Source organism: Epinephelus fuscoguttatus, linkage group LG5, assembly GCF_011397635.1.
Source record: "Epinephelus fuscoguttatus linkage group LG5, E.fuscoguttatus.final_Chr_v1".
Taxonomy (NCBI): Eukaryota; Metazoa; Chordata; class Actinopteri; order Perciformes; family Serranidae; genus Epinephelus; species Epinephelus fuscoguttatus.
The window spans coordinates 34,323,069-34,343,192 of NC_064756.1; the positions used below are offsets into that span (position 1 = coordinate 34,323,069).

General features: G+C 42.3%; 1 protein-coding gene across 5 annotated transcripts in view; it reads left to right on the top strand.

Moving 5' to 3' along the window:
- The window catches only part of aplp2 (amyloid beta (A4) precursor-like protein 2), a 63,587-nt gene that overhangs the window by 11,692 nt on the left and 31,771 nt on the right, over nt 1-20,124 (top strand). For all 5 annotated transcript variants that reach the window (XM_049575426.1, XM_049575428.1, XM_049575424.1 and 2 more), the window contains exon 2: nt 19,504-19,677. In XM_049575426.1, coding sequence (XP_049431383.1) covers nt 19,504-19,677 — 174 coding nt within the window. The remainder of the gene's footprint in view (nt 1-19,503; nt 19,678-20,124) is intronic.

Here is a 20,124-nt window from a genome sequence, read left to right on the forward strand (position 1 = left end):
TAGCTAACAGTCAGTTCCACATCTGCCCAGTTAGCACAAGCAAACACTGCAGCAGCAGCTGTTTAATGGTCTTAACAAACTCACACCAACGCTGAAACTGCTCAGCGTTGTCATTAAAGTCCCCAATAACCACTAGGTAACTTTAGCCGTGTGATTCATAATGTTAGCTCTGTATGTATGTGTGGCTGAGCAGACACTTACCAACTGTCCCCAGCACGGAGCTCACACCAACCCAGTGGTCTCCTAGGAGTGCTTGTCCTCTGTGTGCTTGATAAACAGAGAGAGAAAGAGAGAGGGGAGCAGGGAGGGGCTGTGAATCAATACGCTGTATGCAGCCCAACAATTCAATGAAATCTTACTCATTTTACATACAAAAGGATGTAAGTGTGCCTATAGCATGACAATCTGACAATGCATTTGTTCTTTGCAAACAGATGATTGTTTATTTGCATATAAAAAGTGAATTGAGATCCTATCACAAGTAGTCACTGGAGATGCATGTGGAGATGCATTCTAACGCCAGGTGTGAACAGACAGATATAGAGCTTTTGTGGTCAGACCACTGGAGACATATGTTAATACCAGGTAGGAACAGGCTCTCGGAGTTCATGGCTTCACGTGCCTCAGTGCTTCAGTGCTTCACATTTGAGAAACAGAGAACCATTTGGTGTTTTTTTGTTGCCTGATACATTACCTAAATAAATAACGGTAAATTTCTTGTCCATTAATTTTTTTTGTAGTGAGGCAGCAGTTGATGTTTGCACTTTTTTACTGTGTTTTTGTAGCATCGAATCCAAAGATGTTAAAATTAGTTACAGCATCAAAGTCAAAACTCTGGTATCATGCCAGTACTAGTAAGGTCAATAACCTCCTCCTCTCTTTCAGCATTCCCACGCAGTACATCTGTCACCCACTATCATTTCATGTTGTCAGATCTTTTGGAAACATTGCATGTCCTTGATCTGGTACTTTCTCCTGCAGTTCTTTGGCTGGTCTCCTGCTCCAGCGTGGCCTCATCACATCTCATGGCTGCCTTGTAGCGACTGAATGTGATATTTCCATGTTGTCCTTGAAACTGCTTTTCCCCGCCTGCTCTCAATGTCAGCTCCCACTGAGCAGCATTCCCCCACACAGTCCCTCTGATTTAGACACAGTGTTCTTCCTCCCCTCTTCTCTCGATGCTGACTGTACTGCACCACACATTTTAGGACAAATTGGCTATTTTATGTCTTACTTTGTTCACTGGAACATTCTGTCCTTGTGCTTCCCTCACCCCTCTCTTCTCTTGCTCTACTATCTTTTTACACCTCTCACCTCATGGTCTCTTTTCCCTCCTTGCTACCCTAATTTCTCTTTTGCTTGCTCAACAATTACGTGCTCATTAACTGAGGGAGTCCAGGCAGCTGAGAGAGACGTCAGTGACAGGGCTGGAGGCTTCGCTAAGGTGCCCTGTTACTGTTGTTCCTTTATTGACAAGGCTGCCTGCCTGTCTGCCAGCCTGCCTTGTCCTGAGGAGCAGCAGCATGGTGCTGCATGCTGATGAGCGTAGAGTCATCCAGCAGGAAAATGAAAAAGCGGGAGTGGGAGTGACAGAAGGAAGGATGCGGCACTGTGTTTTCACTCAACTTGGAGGGTATGAGAGGAAGAGAAGCAAGAGAAAGTGAAGTGAGCACAGGTCATTTCTTCCAAATCCCCTCTCCTCAGCGCGAGAGATTAGGTGGCTGTGCTCTCCGGCAGACGAGAGAGAGGCACACTCCTGTGTCTAATCCTCCTCTTTTAAACTGCTGAGACTGCAGTACAAAGTGGGGAAAGAGTCAGCGTCCACATAAAGCGGCCCGTGGAAAACACAGGCCCATAGTTCAAAACAAACTGAGCCCCGTCTAACAATTGCCTAAGCCCTAAATCTCCTGTGTAGCCACTGCCAGAGCCGAGCCCACCGCTGACTTTTTCCCGCCCAGCTATCGCTTCTCAACAGGCTCTTATTCCATCACCTGAAATTTCTCCACAAAAAGCCTGTGCTGTGTTAGAAATACCCCTGCAACCCCCATTAACTTTTCTATCTTGGTGATGTTAGGCTTAGACACACACGTGACAGTGACACACGCTACGTACACTCTCACACACACACACACACACACACACACACACATAGTTCCTCTCTTACTCCAGCCGTCTACAAAGACCTCCCACCCAGCACAGAGAGGCTTTTAATAAATGGACAGGCAATGGCCAATTTAATCATGCTAATGTGTATGTTACAGTGGGCGGCTTATCGGCTATTTGATCTCCATACCAGCTCGCTGGAGGGAGCTAGGAGCAGAAGCTGCAGGAGGAAGAATGGAGAGACCCAAGCTTTGGGGGGAAGGAAGCAATGAAGTGAAAACAAGAGAAAGCTAGTCAATTTAGTCTCCTGAACAAGGTAATGAGGATAGCAGCTCTGATTCCAATTGAAGAGAGAGATGTTAGAGACAAAGGAAACAGGGGAGGTCATTAGAAAAAAGTGAATCTCTCCTATTAAAACAGAGAAACCTGCTCAAGCATAAATGTGGTGTCAAGTTTCGGCTAAATGCATTGTTTGACTTAGTGGTGAGGCTAGTTGTACTGTCTATTTTAGTCATAAACATCTGGCACAGTGATGTCAAGAATGTAATCCGCTCTAGGCCACGTGGACGGTAAGCCTGGATAGAGAGGGCTGTGAGGGTCGCCAGCTCACATGGCTCTGAGACAGAGTGAGTGAGAGAGAGAGAAAGAGAAGCAGACTGAGAAAGAGGTAGGTGGAGAGGTAAATGTATAGACATCGTTGAGGCAAGAGGAGATGGGTGCACAAAGAGTTGTCCTGAGTGCTCAAAGTGAATAGAGATGAAAGGAGGGAGATGGAGGATTGAAGGGGTTGCTCATGCAGAGAGCTTTTAGCGGGCAGAAGGGGAGAATGGGTGATTGTAGTGACAGGAGCTCTGCAGAAGAGGCAGGCATGCTCAAACCTATTGTCAGCACACCATGCAGCTGTGTGGATGCTGCAAAAAATTCACCTGAAAATGGACCTCAATCATCACAGTCCTCGAGTCATTAACACAAAATGAAAAGCAATTATCTTCTTCCTGCAAGAAAGAGTTTTTACACTCCAGCGCCTTATTTATGCGATCATGCACCTGCGTAGCTTAGCAACTGAACAACAAGCTCTGGGTAAAACCCTCGGTGTAATTATCTCTTTATCGCCGCAGTACACAGTTATCAGTTATTTCTCTGTTGACTGACTTAAGTGTGTATATACCAACCTTCTCTGCAAAGTACACACCTTAGACTTCAGATTTTGGCTTGTTTAGCTGTATTTGCATATCAGACATTTGATGATATTGGCTCAAATTCAGTTACCCCTCTAATAAACCCCTTAGTCAGAACTGCAACAATTAAGTAGCTATTAAACATTTTATAGAGCTTTGCCTAGTTTTTCTTTTTCTTTTTAAAGCAGTTTTGTACAAGCCAACACAGGAGGAAGCAGATACATTTTTCATGATGGATAATTATTGAGATAGTGCAGCGATAGATAGGAGAGTCCATGTTTTATTGGGTATTAGTCACACTTGCCTTCTCTGCCTCTCCCCTTCAGCCCATCTTTATTCCTGCTTTCTTTGCCTCTTTGCCAACACGACTTGACAGTGATTGGACTAACGAGAAGGCTGAAGTCAAGCCCTTGCTTTCACTTGACTTGTCTCTTCCCAAATTCGGCAGCATATACTGCAAATAGTACACCCCCAGCAGAATCGAAACAAATATGCTCCCTTGCTTGCTCCTCCTCTCTTCATCCCCTGTCCTCTCTGCCTCCTGCTTCTCAGCCAGCTAGAAACCTGCTCTGTATCTACCTTATCTAACCTGGTAGGCAGGGAAAACCAAATGTAATATTATGATGGCTGTGGATGACCCTCAAGGCTGTGTTTGATGGGGCTGGAAAGGTGGACAGGGAGGAGTAATATTCCAGGGAGATGCATGCAGCCTGAGATCTGTGTCAAGAGGGGCCGTAGGGGAAATGGCTCTTCGGTCTCCTCCTGCTCTGCCCTGCTCTCCTCACTTCACTGGCAGCCCCGGTCCTCAGACTAAAAGAGTAACGATACACAAGATGCAGCACGCATCCTGATGTCGGCTGTCAGGCATTCAGTTCACAAGCAGGCATCTGAACAGCAGTGCTGTGTGTCTGTCTGACGTGCTGCAGATAACGGCAGAGACAAAGATGGCAAGACCACACGGCATTGACAGCACTGGGTGTCTGAGGAAATGTGTCAGTGGGAAAAACTGTGTGAAGTGAGGGAGAGGAAATGAGGAGCAGTGAGAAACTTTGCCCTGTAATGACAGATAGTAGCTTGGCTATCTGTGCCAATGATTGGCTGTCCTTCGGTCACTTGGACCTACAATATAAATATCAAAGCTGCAGTAAAAGCTCACTTGTGAAAATCCCAGGAACATAAAATTTTTCTAGCATGTCTCCCACAAAGACTTTCACTGATTCATTTTACTGTGCATTTGCAGTGCAAGTAAAACACGGAAAACAAGGACCCTGAAATCACTTTCTTTCCTTCTATTAGAGCTCAGTGACCAAAGAAAGTTGGCTGATTTGTGGTTTGTGAACAAGTCTACACACTTGAACTTTTCATAATCATCAGCTAAGCTCCCAGCCTCCCTCCCAGTAGTTGTACCTCTGCCCTGGTTGTGCAATCCAACAAATGCAATTGATTTTGTTCACAGGTGGGAAAAGGGTGAAGGGGGTCTTGTCGTTGCTGCTGTACTTGTAACTCTTTAGGTGTTCAGGCCGACTTAAGCCCTGCATGAAAAAAGCAGCCCCTTTACGTTTTTGAATGCTGGTGGTTCACCAACACAGGGGATTAAAAAATGTAGGGTTGGTCCTGCAAAAAAGTTGAACCAAGCTCAACATCTGCTGGACTGCAACATGACATCATCATCCAACAAGGAACTGCACTACATTTTTATTTTTCCCATGTGATTATAACAGCAAGGACAAAATAATGCACAAGTACTACCTTTACAGAATTGTAAAACCTGGTCTTGGAGTATTATAAATTGCTGTGCAGTGCTTTGACACATGATAAACCTATGAATCTATTGTTTTAACTAGACTTCTTGGATCATATTTTGTCCCAAGAGTACCTGAAGCAACACACCTTCACCAGCCACACATAGCCCCTGCTTTGTTTGACAACCTGTGTTGGGTGTGAATGCCTCCTAAAGCTCATCACTGGCAGGTGAAAAGAAGTTGCTGTCAATACCATGTGTCATGGTGGTAGCACACACAACCCCTGGCCTACAGTAGAGATTTATTTCAACAGAAAATATATCCAAAACAGTGGTTGCATAACAGTTGATGAGTTTAACTTTTTAACTTTCTAAAAGTATGTCAAATAAAGGACAATGTCTCCTAATATGAGTGCTCTGTATTAATACATTGCTGATATTTCTTTAAAAAAACTAATTGCATGAAATACCAACATAGATTATGCCAAACTTGTGCGCTACCCACCAGAAAACCACGGTACTCACAGTATGAACCCATTGTGACAGCATACCATTGTTCATCCGAATCACTTTGAATCCCTAATTTGACACTAAAAAGAAATTAATGCCGCACAAGCAGGTTATTACCTTTTTTTTAATCAGACAGAATTCTTCCTTTAATAGAATAGAGTGTATTACCTTTAGATCTGTATTGCCTTAAAATTCCCTCTGAGTGCTCATTTACCATACCTCTTAAGATGAATTATGGTCCTAATTAGGATGGTACCACTTAACCAAAACAAAGTAGCATAGTCCTCGTGTTTTTAAATGTTTATTTATCTCTCTGAACAAGCCCCACTGGTGAGGGCAGGCCTTGAAGACAAGACCCCACTGGCCCACCAACTGTAGCTTATAAATAGCCCAGACACACCTTCTCCCTAGTGAAAAGGCAGTGTGCCACAGCATGAAAAAAAGTACTTTGCTCTAATTAACAGTGTTTTTCTCTTCTCTTGGCCTAGAATCTCTCCACTTCACTGCATTTACATTTACATGGCAGGCTTTCAGTTGACAGTCTTGTCCACAGCCACTTAAAATGAACTCATAGAATAATTACGAGATCACAACGTCGATTACGGGCGGCCTACAGTAAAGAGTGCAGGGGTGAGAGTAACAGCGCCCTGACATTATTCTTGTGGTAATGCAGTGATCCTCACAGAGAGGGTGTAAGGGAAAGAAGAATAAAAAAACGAGCCAAGGAGAGACATCGAAGGTTTCATTCTTTCTAAGAGCAATTTATAGCAAGCAGAGAGGAAAGATTAGAGAGAGAGGATATGATTGAGCAGTGAAAGGCTGACGTGAGGTTCTTCTTGAAGAGATGATTTTTTTTTTCATTCTTTGACAGAAATTGTGAGTGACTGTGGAGGCCCACTAACAGGGCCCCTGCTGCTTGACAAGCTACACTCTCTCTAAAAGCTCTGAGTAAATTTGGTAAGGGGAGATATACTCCAAAGTAAACTCTTGTAAAAAATGCATACATGTTGTTGTGCAGTGTTTGCTCTGGACAAGTGGAACAGTTTTCAAAGAGCAAACTTGAGCTCTTCACATTGTGCCCCCCTCTCGTTGCAACACTTGATAGTCTTATACCCTCATACCTCACCTTCCAAATAGAATTGCAACAATAAGTTGATGCATGATATTCACAGTATCACAATGTGTATTGTGGAAGTGAAAAATGGGCCCAAATATCAAGTAAACCTGGCTTGTGGAGGAATCATTGTGAAGCCCCTTTTTTTATTAGTTGAACTAATTGTGTTCTCTGTAACCCCCTACCAAAAGCAAAGTGCATTCAGATACATTGAGAATTCAAATTTTGTTCCACTTTGACAGCTGGAGGGGTTTTCAGTCCATTGCTTCTGGCCATAAAAAGTAAAAATTGTCCTGACTGACCTTACAGATGTTATCAGGAACTCCATTTTCACTTTTTTCATCCAGATCATCTCAGTTCTGCTCCTGTCATGCAATAATACACCTCATGATAGCTACATTTCTTTTCATTTCATTTAAGTCAAAACATTTTCAGCTCAGGTAAGAGTTTTGTGCAATTCTGTGCCTCGTCTTCTGTGTGCAGGGCACTGGGAATAGGGAAGGGGCCATTGGCCCTCGCACTTCACACCCACTTCAATTCGCAGACTGCCGCATTAACTTCATTATCATCATCATCACATATCATCATCATTATAAATAATAATAATAATAATAATAAATACTTGATCGTGCAGTGTAACAGCTACAAAATGATACCATCTTTTGTTTAGATTGGTTCCCTACCAACCCATGTTAACTATGCAATTCTGTCTGCCACCAGATACGATCTCCTGGGAAAATGAGGAGGTGTGTCAGCCAGTGCGCAACCAAAACAGAACGAGGATAGCGCTTTTTTTGCCTCTGTAGCTATCAGTAGCTCAGTTACCTAACAGCTGAAATACATGAGGCACGGACGTGGGGTGTCTTTGCCTCCGTCCGTCCCCCTGGATCTCCAGGGGTTTTTTACCTGCTACACAGATTACGTCTCTGTACTGAGACGGAACTGAGACTGAGAGTTGCTGCCAGCTTCACTGTGTGTGCATTGAGTTTTGGCAAGTGATAATGCTATTAGTTATGGAGGGTTTGGAAGCATATAGTGTATATCAACTGGTACTGAATTAATTAACTGGATCATTTTAACAACAGGATGCACTGATTTGATTGATATATTTTAATGTGAAATGTAAACACACACAGGGTTGCTGTGCTGCTTCACATTGCCTCTGGTACAATGATGTTTTCATTTATATCATTTTTAGAGAGATTGCAATCATTTTTACATAGTTCTATGTAGTTTTATCTGTTGGGGGGCTGTGAAGCCCTGCACAGCGAGAAATAATTAGACCAGCCACATAAAGTTTAACGTTGAACAGCGCTGTGCTGGGATTCACTATTAGGGTTATTCCCTGCTATGGGCATGCTGCGGCACATTTGCCACGCTGCAACCGTGTCCATGTATTTTGGCCGTAAGAGTATTTATGTAAATTATTTGTGATTATTATCCCCAGTAGGAAAAATGGCGGATAGCGGAACAAGCAAACTGTGGAAGCTGTAGTAGATGCAAGGTTCTGAGGAAAACAGAAAGCTTTCAGGTTGTCCTGAAAGCAGCATCAACAGTAATACCAGATGGAAACACAAAGGGGAAAAAATTAAAGAAGTTGAATGTTTGCACTTTAATAATGATGTTTTCATCTGGACACTTTTAATTCTTAAATTTTGTTCAATGACGATTAGGATCTAATTGAAAAACAAGGTTATTTATTCCTTTAAGCAAGAGCACTTTATGTGAACGGTGAAATTTCAACTTAAAATGGTATATCTGTGAGTGCATGTAATTTCATTGCTCCCCTTCTTCCTGACATCCTTCTGATCTAAACCTGCACACATAAAATTGCAGAAGCTGTTACCCTGCCATGAACTTGGGTGCACACTGGCTGTCACCCAGATTCCTGGTGTTTCACCTTTTCTATGAGCAGTAGCATTCTAAAAAACACTAGCGTGTTTTATTTTCCCTGATCAGGATTCCTCCCAGAAGTCAAGCTGTGGCTTACTGTCTTGTAAATATTTTAAAAGAAACAAGTGGCAGTTGGTGCAGTGTCTACTCGTCATGGGGAGCGACATTGCTGAACACATTGATGCACACTGCCATGGCAATGGGCACAGTTTTTGTTCAGGAGGGGACTGAGCACAGACATAGCTTTGTGTACTGTATGTCTGTTATATGTGTGTGTCAGGGAAGATAAGTGCAAACCTATGGAGCTGAGGGTCCTTTTGCACACAAGGACATGGTGTTGCTGAATGCACCAAAAGGGTACAGCAGCTGTTATTGTGAGTGTTGTCCTCTGTGCCATTCATACAGCCTTTGTCACTACACCTCCCATCTCTTCACGCTCTCACAACTGTGGCCTCATTCCCTCTTTCTCCATCATTTTTTTCTCTTTATTGACCCCCCCCCCCCTTCGTTTTTCTCCTTCCTGTCTTCTTGCTCTGTCGTTCGCTTCTGATTATCTGTCTCCCTGCTTTCTTCTCCCTCCTCCCCTCGTTCTCCCCTGCTCCACTTCTTCAATCTGTTTCTCTCTTTTGCCCTCGCCTTTTCCCTCCTCTCTCTCTCGGTTTCCCTCTGCCTCTCTTTCTTCTGCAGCCTCAATGTTCCTCTGTGTGAATAGCTGGGATGCTTTTGTAGAAGGTTTCCATAGTGACAGGCCATTTGAACAAGTTGTCATTCACGTCTGTTTCCCTGTAAGCTAGAGAGAGGCCATGTTATCTCCCCCTGACACACAGTCAGACCTACGCCACTCAATCACCACGACTGTTACCCTGCAACCAGCGAGCTGCAACGCATCTCCTAGCTGGAACTTAATTACGAGCACGTCTCGCTTCTGTTCATCTCCTTTCATTGAGCGGAGTGACGTTTGGGCGACGCTCTGTGACACCAATTTGCAACTCAATCATAATTTGCCTTGGAAACTGTTAGTCAGGTTCATTTTAAGGAGGAGCATGTAGAATATTAACGCTAGTAAATAATTACAGCAAAACAGGATGCAAATTTACTTTGCAGTTAATACACAACTCTTCTTCATTTACATTTACCTAGTCTAAGTACAAATAGTTTAAACAAGGACTGCTAACAAGAACTAGTGATAACTTTCATGCTTCTTTTTGCTCTCGAAAACACCCAGATTGGCAAAGGCAGTCACAAATACCAACATCCTCTTTGAAAAAGGAATGAAAGAAATTTATGAGAAACATTAGGGTCATTTTATTTCCCTCCATTTTACCATTTTAGATATGTTTGTGTATTCATGTTTTATACTTAAGTGTATATTCAGACATTCGAGTTGTAACCAAGCCCCTAGGAAATGTGCTGGGCTCTCAGAGCCAATTTTACATAGTGGCAAAACGTGGAATTATAACGTCTGGGCCTGTCGTGTGATGCCATGGGATCTAAAAAGTGTACTTGCATTTTGAAAGAGATGTCTATAAATCAATAGACAATTTTATTTTTGATGATAGTTGATCTTAAAAAAGGCCTGAGAGCCAAAATGTCATCTGAATATAAAAGAAATGCATAAGAAGCCAGAGTGTGCAACACTACAGTTTCCTATACTTGTCTACTGCCAATGATCGGCACCTACAGCCCTCGGTGTGAGTCACTTTCTACATTATAAATTATTCTGAGCTTCACAACCCCCTCGAAATGACTTGTGTCACTATCGTGATGTGATCAGTTTGGTCCAATAACATTTCATTAGTCTATAGCATGATTAAATAATTTATCTCCATTCAAGTTAGCCAAGGGCTAAACTGGATGTTAGCCGCTCGACTGGCAGAAGTCTCTTTGTGCTTGCTCTGTGGACCCAATGATGTGGAAGATCTGGGTAATTTCATACCCCCAAAATCAAGCTTTTATTCACTTCATGTTCCACTAAGCAACTTTCATAGGAATGAACGGGGCCCTGTCTCCAATGCATTTCTCTTTTAAATGTATTGTCTTATTCTAAGAGTTATTAATGGAAATAATATTAGTTATGTTTATTGTAAGTATGGTGGTGGTTCTAGTATCTGTTGCAGTAGTGGCAGCAACACAAACAACAAGTACCATGTTCGGCTCAGTTCAGGTCCTCTTCAGTCTAATCTCTTTAAGGGAGTGCAACTTGCACTTGAGAGCAGTACAGTTAAAATCAAATAATACCTCATAATAACTCAAAATGAGTTACTGAAAAGGAAGCAGGCTAATCTAATAGCACTGGCACCAGCAGTCAAATTGCTAGAAATGTGCTTATTGAGTCTCCTTCAGATCCTTCATCACTTTGAACTCTCTGAGCTCGATCAACTCCTTTTCCCCTCTGAATAATTTTTGTGGCTTGAGACATTAAAGGAAATATAGGACACTGCTGCGTCATTGGGATCTCCAGTGTTTTGCACTTTGGAACAGCTCCACACAGTCTCATTAACAAAGGCATGTTCAATCAAGCACAGGTTGAGCGGAAAGGATTACAAATAGGCTTACTGTCTGAACAGGGGCTGGTACCGGCGTGTCATGGCCGTGCCATTGTCTTCCATGGTGGGCGTTGGGCGTGTGGTGACAGTGTTTTTCCGCTCTCCTGTGACAGCTTGGGGCAGAAATAACAGCAGACTTTCCTCTCCTGTCCAGTCTCGTCTGGCTATGAATGATGGGAGGTTAATGAGCCAAGCAGAGGTGACCGCTAGTGAACAGGAACATTATGTTCAGCTCTCTGTGGAGCATCTCCCTGTCACCTCAAACTCTAATAAACACAAGACTCACAAAGAGAAGCTTACAAATTAATCTCATGGTTTCCTTTGACACAGTTAGTAAATTGTTTTTCACACATTTTACATGTTAAAACTGTAGGAGAATGTTTGATATTATAACAAAGTATAAGACTATTGACATAATTTTTTTTAAATAAATGTGCCAATTAGCCTTCAATTTTCAATTTTAAGAGAGGAGACTGGGTTTCAAAGAAGAAGCTGAAAGAGTGAGTGATTTCTCTCTTAAAAGAGGAAGAGGAGGAATCCCACAGAGAGTTTACGTGCTACTGTAAATTTCACAGATTTAGGTTGTTTTCTTAGGAGGGAAGTGAGACTGACTGGATTCCACTGTTTCCTTAACTGTGGGAGCAGTGACTCATAGGGCAATTCCAGAGTAGTCTCAGGACACTTCAAATGGTGAAGACAAAGGCCACTTTAACTGAGACAGAGGAGCTCATTTGCATTGCAGTGAGGGGTTGCCCTTTTGATTCAGAGTCTAGGAACATGACACCTTTTTTCTTTTTATTATTCTGTTTTTACTGTCTGCCCTTTTGTGGGTGGAAGGTGGTGGAGGTGTTTGGTCAGTAGGAAAATGTCACTGTGCCTCTGTCGCAGAATGCCCCCTCCCCTCCCCTTCCCCTCATTTGTTATGTGTGAGCTGTTGTTGTAGTGATGGTGTCAGTGCCTCAGGCCTTGGCTTTCCCATGGGCTTCACCTCTGGGAGGGAATCACACCAATGTCACACAACCTCATTTTGCATGTGTGCGTGTGTGCATCGAACCTGATAATAGTTAAAAGGGCATTAGCTCTTTTAGGACCGTTATTGACCTCCATCAGTGAGCAGGTAGCAAGGGTGAAGGTTTCATTTCAACGTGTGGGAGATAAAAAAGGGGGTTGTGGTCCTCCACCAAGAAATCTTGAGTGCTTAATTTTAGGGCTGGGTGGTACATCGTTTCTGCTGGAAAATTTCGACATTTCCTTATTTTGCTGCTTCACAATAAAAGTTTTTACATAACAATATAACGGGGGAATTTTATTTCTAAGACTCTACAGGAATTAAAATATGTTTATTACCAAATAAGCGAAGCTTTATAAGCGTCTTTTCTTCAATTGAGACAAGTCTAATAATACAGCAGGGAGGAAGAGTTATAAGCAGAAGCAGCCACATTGAGATGTTGATTGAAGAGCTGCTGACAACAGGCTCTATCTGCACCTCTGCAAACAGCTCACCTCCAACAGGTAAACTTCTTTTACCTGCCCTGCTGTGGAAAAACACATGCAGCAAAAATTACAGGGGACTTCAGCCGTGGTTCAACTTGCAACTGATCATGTAGCCCACTTTGTAGAAAATACCGGCATATATATCATGTATCGCCATTCAGCCTGAAAATACCGGGATATGAAATTTTGTCCATATCGCCCAGCCCTACTTAATTCTGATTTCTGGTAAATTTTTATGCACCAATTTGTGCATTTTATGCATCAATTTATGGTGTTACTCTTTAATTTTGTCAAAGTAAATCCCTCTGCTTCTTTTATGTTTTTATTTTATTCTTTTTTTCTGCGCTTGTTGTTAAGTCTGGTTATATTAAATGATTGGTTTATCAACCTGGATTTTTCTGTCATTGTTCAAGCAAATCTTGTGAAAAAAATGCCAAATATTTTCTGAATTTAGCTTCTCAAATGAGAGGATTAACTGTTGTCTTTTTTACAAAATCTTTCGTTTTTGGATTGTTGGTCAGAAAACAGTCCATAGTAAGAAAAATGGGTTCATCTGTTAAGATATTTGGCAGATTAATCAATGATGAAAATGATAGTGATAGTAGTTGAGAGACAGAGAGAGAGAGAGAGAGCGAGAGAGAGAAATTTTACATTAAATCTTAGTGTTGTGATACCCACACAGCACTAACACCCGAGAGCAACTGCTCAATAGGCTCCCTGAATGTTGTCTCATGAAGTATATCCTGACAATTTTCGCACTCCATCCGCCAGAGTTTTCTCGCTTATTAAATTTTAGGAAAAGGTTTGACGCTCTCCCTGTGTCACTTAGCCTGTTAGTTCACTGACTCAGAGAGCAGGTTAGGACATTTTCAATCGGAAAAACTAAAACAATGTGATGTTTGCTCGTTCACATAGTGTCCAGTTAGGAAGATGTATAACACTGTCAGTTCATGTAAACATCTTAACCAGGGTTGTCTTACTTACATTAAAAAGTTAATTAGAGCTTGAATGCTTATCCATATTTCAAATTACTCTTTGCAAGTACAGATCCTTGACTGTTTCAGTGATTCTAGTCTGTGCCTTAATCAGCACAAAGAGAATCAAAAGCAATGCTCTGTTTCATAAATGGTGGCATGAATATCGTTGGTTTAAAACAGCTCATTTCTTTGCAGCAATATAGCAGCTTTTATCATGTCAAACCTGTCACTGCAATCAATGCAGTAATTCTAAAAGCTGTGGTATAAACACTATAATAGAAGCTTATAAAGAAATAAAAATACTTTAATTACTTTCCTCCACACATTAGAACAACACCATAATTGTAGTGAGCACCGCTCCCTCAAACACATCAACACTTTTTATTGCAACTAATAAGGAAAGGAAATCAATGTTATTTTTTTCTAATATATTGTATATACAGTTCATATACAGGAGTACATGTGAGTGTGTTGCTTTCTCACCACTGCCTATCTTGTTTAAGTATTAAGTCACCACAGGGAAGGATTAGGTGGATTAACAATGCCAGGCATTTCTCTGCACAGTCACATGGACACTAAGCATTCTGGGAACCCACGTGTCCTAACCAGTGCCTCATTCTGGAGCTGCTTTTTTAAGGGCCAGACTGTGAGGATGGCTTCACCATACCTCTGCCAAAATTAGACTAGTTGCCACTGCTCAGTGAGGCCTTCAAACTCTGTAGACAAGTTGACAGTGGAGCTGCTTTTGTATGCAACGTGGGAAATTTACCAGAAATTGTATTTGTCAGAAATGTCAGCCTGGCAGAACCACCAAACCTGTTCATTAGACTGTCACTGAGGAATTTTGTCCACAGTTTGTTTTGGCTCTTTCAGAGCTTCTGTGTTTGTGTTGGAGGATCATCACAGAGGCTCAAACCCTGGTGTTTTTAACGTTATGGCCCTCATTTATTTATTTCCCATTTCCCGCTATCCTCTTGTAGTGTGTCCTGAGCTCACACACACTGCTGCCCTGTGTGGTTGACCTGAGACCACACATACACAAACACACACACTCACATGTTCCCACACACACAAACACACAGATTGGATTAGCTTCTTTGGATCTTGCCCAGATGCTGTGTGGTAGGTCATGTAATAACTGACCCATACCAGTCCAGGAAGAGTTTTCTAAAACCCCATTAAGTAATACTGTCCTTTCGGATCTTGTAGAAGAGACCCTTTTCTACTTTTTATTCTCAAAAAAAAAAAAAAAAAAAAAAGACTGCCTCCACAGACTCGACAATTGCCTGAGCTAAATAATCTGTCACAGTTAATGTAAAGCCTTAGTTAGCCTCTGATTTATTGTTATTTCATTGTTCCAACATTCAGTATTCTCATATGAATGTATCCATTTACACACTGCTCACTGTCAATCACCTACAGCAAGAAATGAAAGGTAGTGGAAAATTATGCTGCAAAAAATGAAACCTTCCTCTCACATGAATATTTTTCAAATTATTTTGAATGCAGGTGCAACACCGTCAAGGTTGTATTGCAACAATAAAAACCAAGTTAAATATACAGTATATATGCATCACAAAATGATTGACGGTGCGATGTAGACTAGATATAGACAGTAAACGAGCTGTAACTCAAAATAACATCACTCTTCTGCTTTAAGTGTTATGGGATAATGCTTTCCACTGGAAAGGAAGACAGATTTCCCTTTATAGTGTGTGTGTGTGTGTGTGTGTGTGTGTGTGTGTGTGTGTGTGTGTGTGTGTGTGTGTGTGTGCAGGTTGCTCATTAGAGATCCAGACTCATAAGGTATATTTATCTGTTATAAGGATGAAAAGGAGTGTTTGTTTGTGTGTGCATGAGATGTTCCGTGCGTTTTTTCACAACTAGCACTGTCGTGTCTTAGCTTGTTTTATGTGAAACTTGGCTCAGAACACAGAGCAGGCTAATAAAACATGTTTGTGTGCTGGAGGCAGACTGGGAAAGCAGTGACAGACTGGTGTGTGTTTGCCGTAAAAAGTGAAAACGAGCTAAATGATCCTCAGCCCACATAGCTTTTGACAAGCGTCTGTGGTGGCAGGCCTGTCTCTCCTGCGTTCACACAGCCTCACACCGTTCTTTATTGCATTACAGTCTGCGTTCATTTGAGAATAATATGTCAGGCTGGGATATAAGCCAATCAGCACACGTTCCCTGCTTGCTGTTGTCTATTTACCCTTTTTGTCAGTGGTTTCCTCTGTCTCGCTGCCTCTCCCTTTTCCCAACTTTCAATCCCTCTCACCCTCTTTTGTCTCTCCCTCTGACTTGCAAAACCTCCACATAGTGGCAGGTGTTCACACTTACACATGATATAACATCTCACGGTGAGTCAGTAATGAGAGATGGATGCTCGATGGCTCACGTTTGTTAGGTGTGGTGACATATTTTTCCAGCTTTTCCCAGTTGGAAATTAAGAGAAAACACAACAGTCAAGGGTAGATTTATTTGCTAAAGCTTTTAATATTTAGTATTATACAGTTTAACGCGATGATGATTAATACATGATAGAGGGGTCTCATGAAAGGAGAAAACAATGAAAATACCCTATGTCTCTGAAAACTGGCATTATCTTTTGAATAAATCTCAAAAGAACATTTTTTGTGTATTTTAATGTCCACATTCCAACATTTTCTCTTCCTGTAAGCTGTCAAAATGATGATGACTCATCTTTTTGATCCCATTCAGTTACATGTGATTACAGATCTTGGCGCAATCCAGCCAACCCTTCCCATCAGATAAAACCTTCAAGCTTGATTAGCACTAGCGGGTACATGAGTCTTAAGGTGTGTATCTGGGTGTTGGTTTACACCATGATCAGCTTTCTGCACTAGAATTAGATTAACCAACTAAACTAGAAGACAAGCCATCCTTGATGGCTACCAACAGTGTCTATGTCTCTCCACTTTGGATCTCAAAAGTGAAATCACTCTTGGCATCAAGTCCTGCGCCCGACCTCTGTTACATGTGGAAACACGACAAACTGCGGAAGCAAATTACTGTTAGAGTTATTTCATGTGATCTTTAAGGAGAAGTTCAGTAACATCAAATCCCAGTAAGAAGAAAAATTAGATCAGCCAATTTCAGCTGGTAGTTTGTATTCATCCGCAGTTTTCCTCTGAATCTGAGAGTAACTTCTATTTCTTCTTATTTTTCTTCCTCCAATTCCATTTCACTGGCCTTCGCTGGTGAACGTAACAAATCGGTCTGAGATGATGTAAAAAATTGTGACTGTGACACTTCAGTTGTGCTTTTGACTCATCGAAATAAATTTCCATGTCACAGCTTTTTAAAACTGAGTCACGAAACTGTTTCAAGATGAGACCAAATCTCTCAGCATGTTGTCTTAAGAACAAAGACTATCTTTCGTACAGTAGTATGAGTCTGTGTTAAAAGATGTCACAGCCAGCAGAAATGACTGTCCAGTCTGTTTTTTAAAAAAGCCAGTCATCCTGGTCCAGGGATTACTGTTGATAAGATAGGGACCACAAAAGAGATACATTTCTTCTTCTGCCCTGCTGTCTCCACCTAAGCCCTCTGTGTCTGTGTCACTGTTCATGCTCTCTGCTGCCCCCCATGGCACTTCTCTTTGTGCAAAGTCTGACCCAGAGCAGCTCTTTTCTTAAGTGCTAAAAGGCATGTGACTGCAGAGTTAAGACAGTGGTATAAACTGTCTCCACTCTGCCTCTACTGAGATTGTTGCACCTGAAGAATTAAAGACACACTGAGACTTCATCTCTTTAGAATAGTCAAAAGGGTGTAGAGAAAGCACCAACACTTGTTTTTCTGTAGCCGCAGAGTCTAGTTGTGGTCAGGCTGTCACTACCTCCCTTGTCTTTCTCCCTAACGTGCTTCTCTGTGTCCCTCATTTCCTCCCCACCTCTTTGCTTCTCATACACCCCGAGCCAGTCTCACAAAGGAATGAGAAGGAGGAGAGCAAATAAGCCTGTGGTGGTGCAGAGAGGGAGGAGTGGAGCACAAAGACATGGAGATGGAGGAAGGAGGGGAAATGAGGTTGAATCTGAGGCTGTTGTGCCTCTAGGACCAAATCAAGATAGTCCAGTGTGTGCCAGCGTGGATAAACACGTGACTATGTGGCTGTATGCATGTTTTTTTGGTGTGTTTTATGATACTGTGTTATATGTGTTTGCGTGGGCACCAATGTGCTTGTGCGGCTGAATATATGCATGTGGCTGGAGCTGTATTCAGTTTTATGTGTGTGTATGCGTGCATACTCAGCTCTGGCTGGCTCTGCGGCTCATCACACGCTACAGCCAACTGCTGATTACACAGCACTTGTTTTGTCCTCGCTCTACTCTGTTCTGTGCGTATTATCAGCCTGGGAGCCTGCGCAGAATTAGATGGAGAGCTTTGTCTAACACACAGTTACTCAAGTCTCCCTCTTCAGCTGTTTTCTCCTTCGCTCTGCGCTGCAGAGGACACCTTTGCTGCTGTCTCTGCAAGGCAAATAGTAATGTAGTGGTAGTTGATGAGGTGGGTGTACTACTAGGTAGATGGTTAGGTTACTGAGAAGGAAGTGAGTTTACTCTCCTAATTTATACATTCCAGAGGCCTTTTAGCTTATAGGTGGCTATACTGTAAACAGCCAGAAAAAGAAGTGAGTATACCCCATATACCTGCATATACCCTCCACTACGCACTGCTGAGGACCCAGCAATAGTCAGACATTTGAGTGCAACACTCCTCACTCATTCCCTTGATCTCTCTCTGGGGCTGAAGCCTGTTTGCTCAGCCCAATGACATTATGACAATCAAGAGGGGATCAGTTCCATTCCACTTCCTGTCTGGAAGCTCCCTGGTGTGTGTTTTGGGATAGTTTGGCATGCAGAGCTACATCGCCTCACTGATTCATTAGAGTTTCCAGTGTTGTGACACCCTTAGCATCAGACGAGTGTTAGCAGTCTCAATGTTACTGTCTCAATGAGGAGCTGTTGACTGATGCAAGCACTACACTGTGTCCTTTGAAAGGCAATCGTGTAAAAGCTGATTACACAGTTGTTTTGGACAATTGATGTCCATTTTCAATGGAGTGGTGTGCAGTTATATTGAGTAAAGGAAGGGGCGGCTGGGCGTTCCTGCTTCCTGCTTGCTAAAGGAACTGCAGGGCACAGTAAATGATGACAGGAAGGACAGCGGGGGGGGAAGATAGCAGATTTCCTCTCATGTTCAGAGGGTTGGGAGGTAAACAAAGATGGTAAATTCTGGTAGGAAATCACAAAATCTTTTTTTCCCTGTAGTAACTGAGAACACATTTTCATTCCCTCAAATATACTGTTTTTTTATATGTCTCTGCACAGTACACATATGTTGGATGAAGAACCATCATTGTTTACCTAGAAGAATAAATGATCCATCCTTTGTGGAAAGACATAGATCCCAGGAGGCCTGGATGAGCAGAACTCTGCCCACAACTAGAAATGTCCTGGTTTGTGAGCCATGACCGACTGCAAGTTTTTTTGTCTTCTCTCATGCTCTCTGTGTGCAGCCTCTCAGTCACTCAATGGGCAACAGAGCAAAAACCTTGTGCACAAATCCAATCAAACCCCTACTCATTTAACCATCAACCTAGCCAAACATTCCCGAGGTGCATTTAATTTGTCTCCCGTCTGAGCCCCTCTGCTCTCTCAGCACTGCAGCTTTGAATCGCAGTAGAAGCCAAGCGTTGACAGGCAGTTTTGATGTTGCTCCATCACACCTAGTGCAGTTATCCATTGCAGTACAGAAGCTGTGTTCAGACTTCTGTGTCAGCCTCATAACAAGGTTTATGAGAAAAGCAAGTGGGGCAGACAGTGTTTCAAGTGAATTCAGCCACAATACTCCCCAGTCTTTATAGACTGTATAATGATTGACTGCATTAACCCCAATTTCTCTTTCTCTTTTCGTCTTTCCACAGGCGTTAGCAGCCAATGCAGGCACAGGGTTTGCCGTGGCAGAGCCACAGGTGGCGATGTTCTGCGGAAAACTCAACATGCATGTCAACATTCAGACCGGCCGCTGGGAACCCGACCCATCAGGAACTAAGACCTGCGTAGGAACCAAAGAGGGTGTGCTGCAGTACTGCCAGGAGGTGAGTCACTGCAACACGGACACATTTCTGATGTCCATGCATGCTATCAATTTAAGAGAAGGGGTGAAATTCAAGCACCAAGGTCAGTTAGAAAAGGGCAGAAAGTATGTTGTCATTTAGGTACAAGCAACGAAATGACAGATCATCAGATCAAATCAGTGGTTCTCAAACTATTTCTGTCATGCCAAAAACAAGCCAAGTTGAAATAAATGAAATAAAGATTATCATGTTGATTTTTTTAATGTCACCACATGAATCATATTCAAACAACTTTAGGTCTGCTCAACATTCTTCTTGCTGGACATCCACGCTCCCTTGCAGTGATCACTGGATAAATTGAGCAAGATATAGCATATTAATGGGTTGACTTGAGAGGTGCTGGTAGACAGATTTTGTTACATGGCAGGCGAGCTCTTTTCCCTGTTTTAAATTCTTTTGCTAAGATAA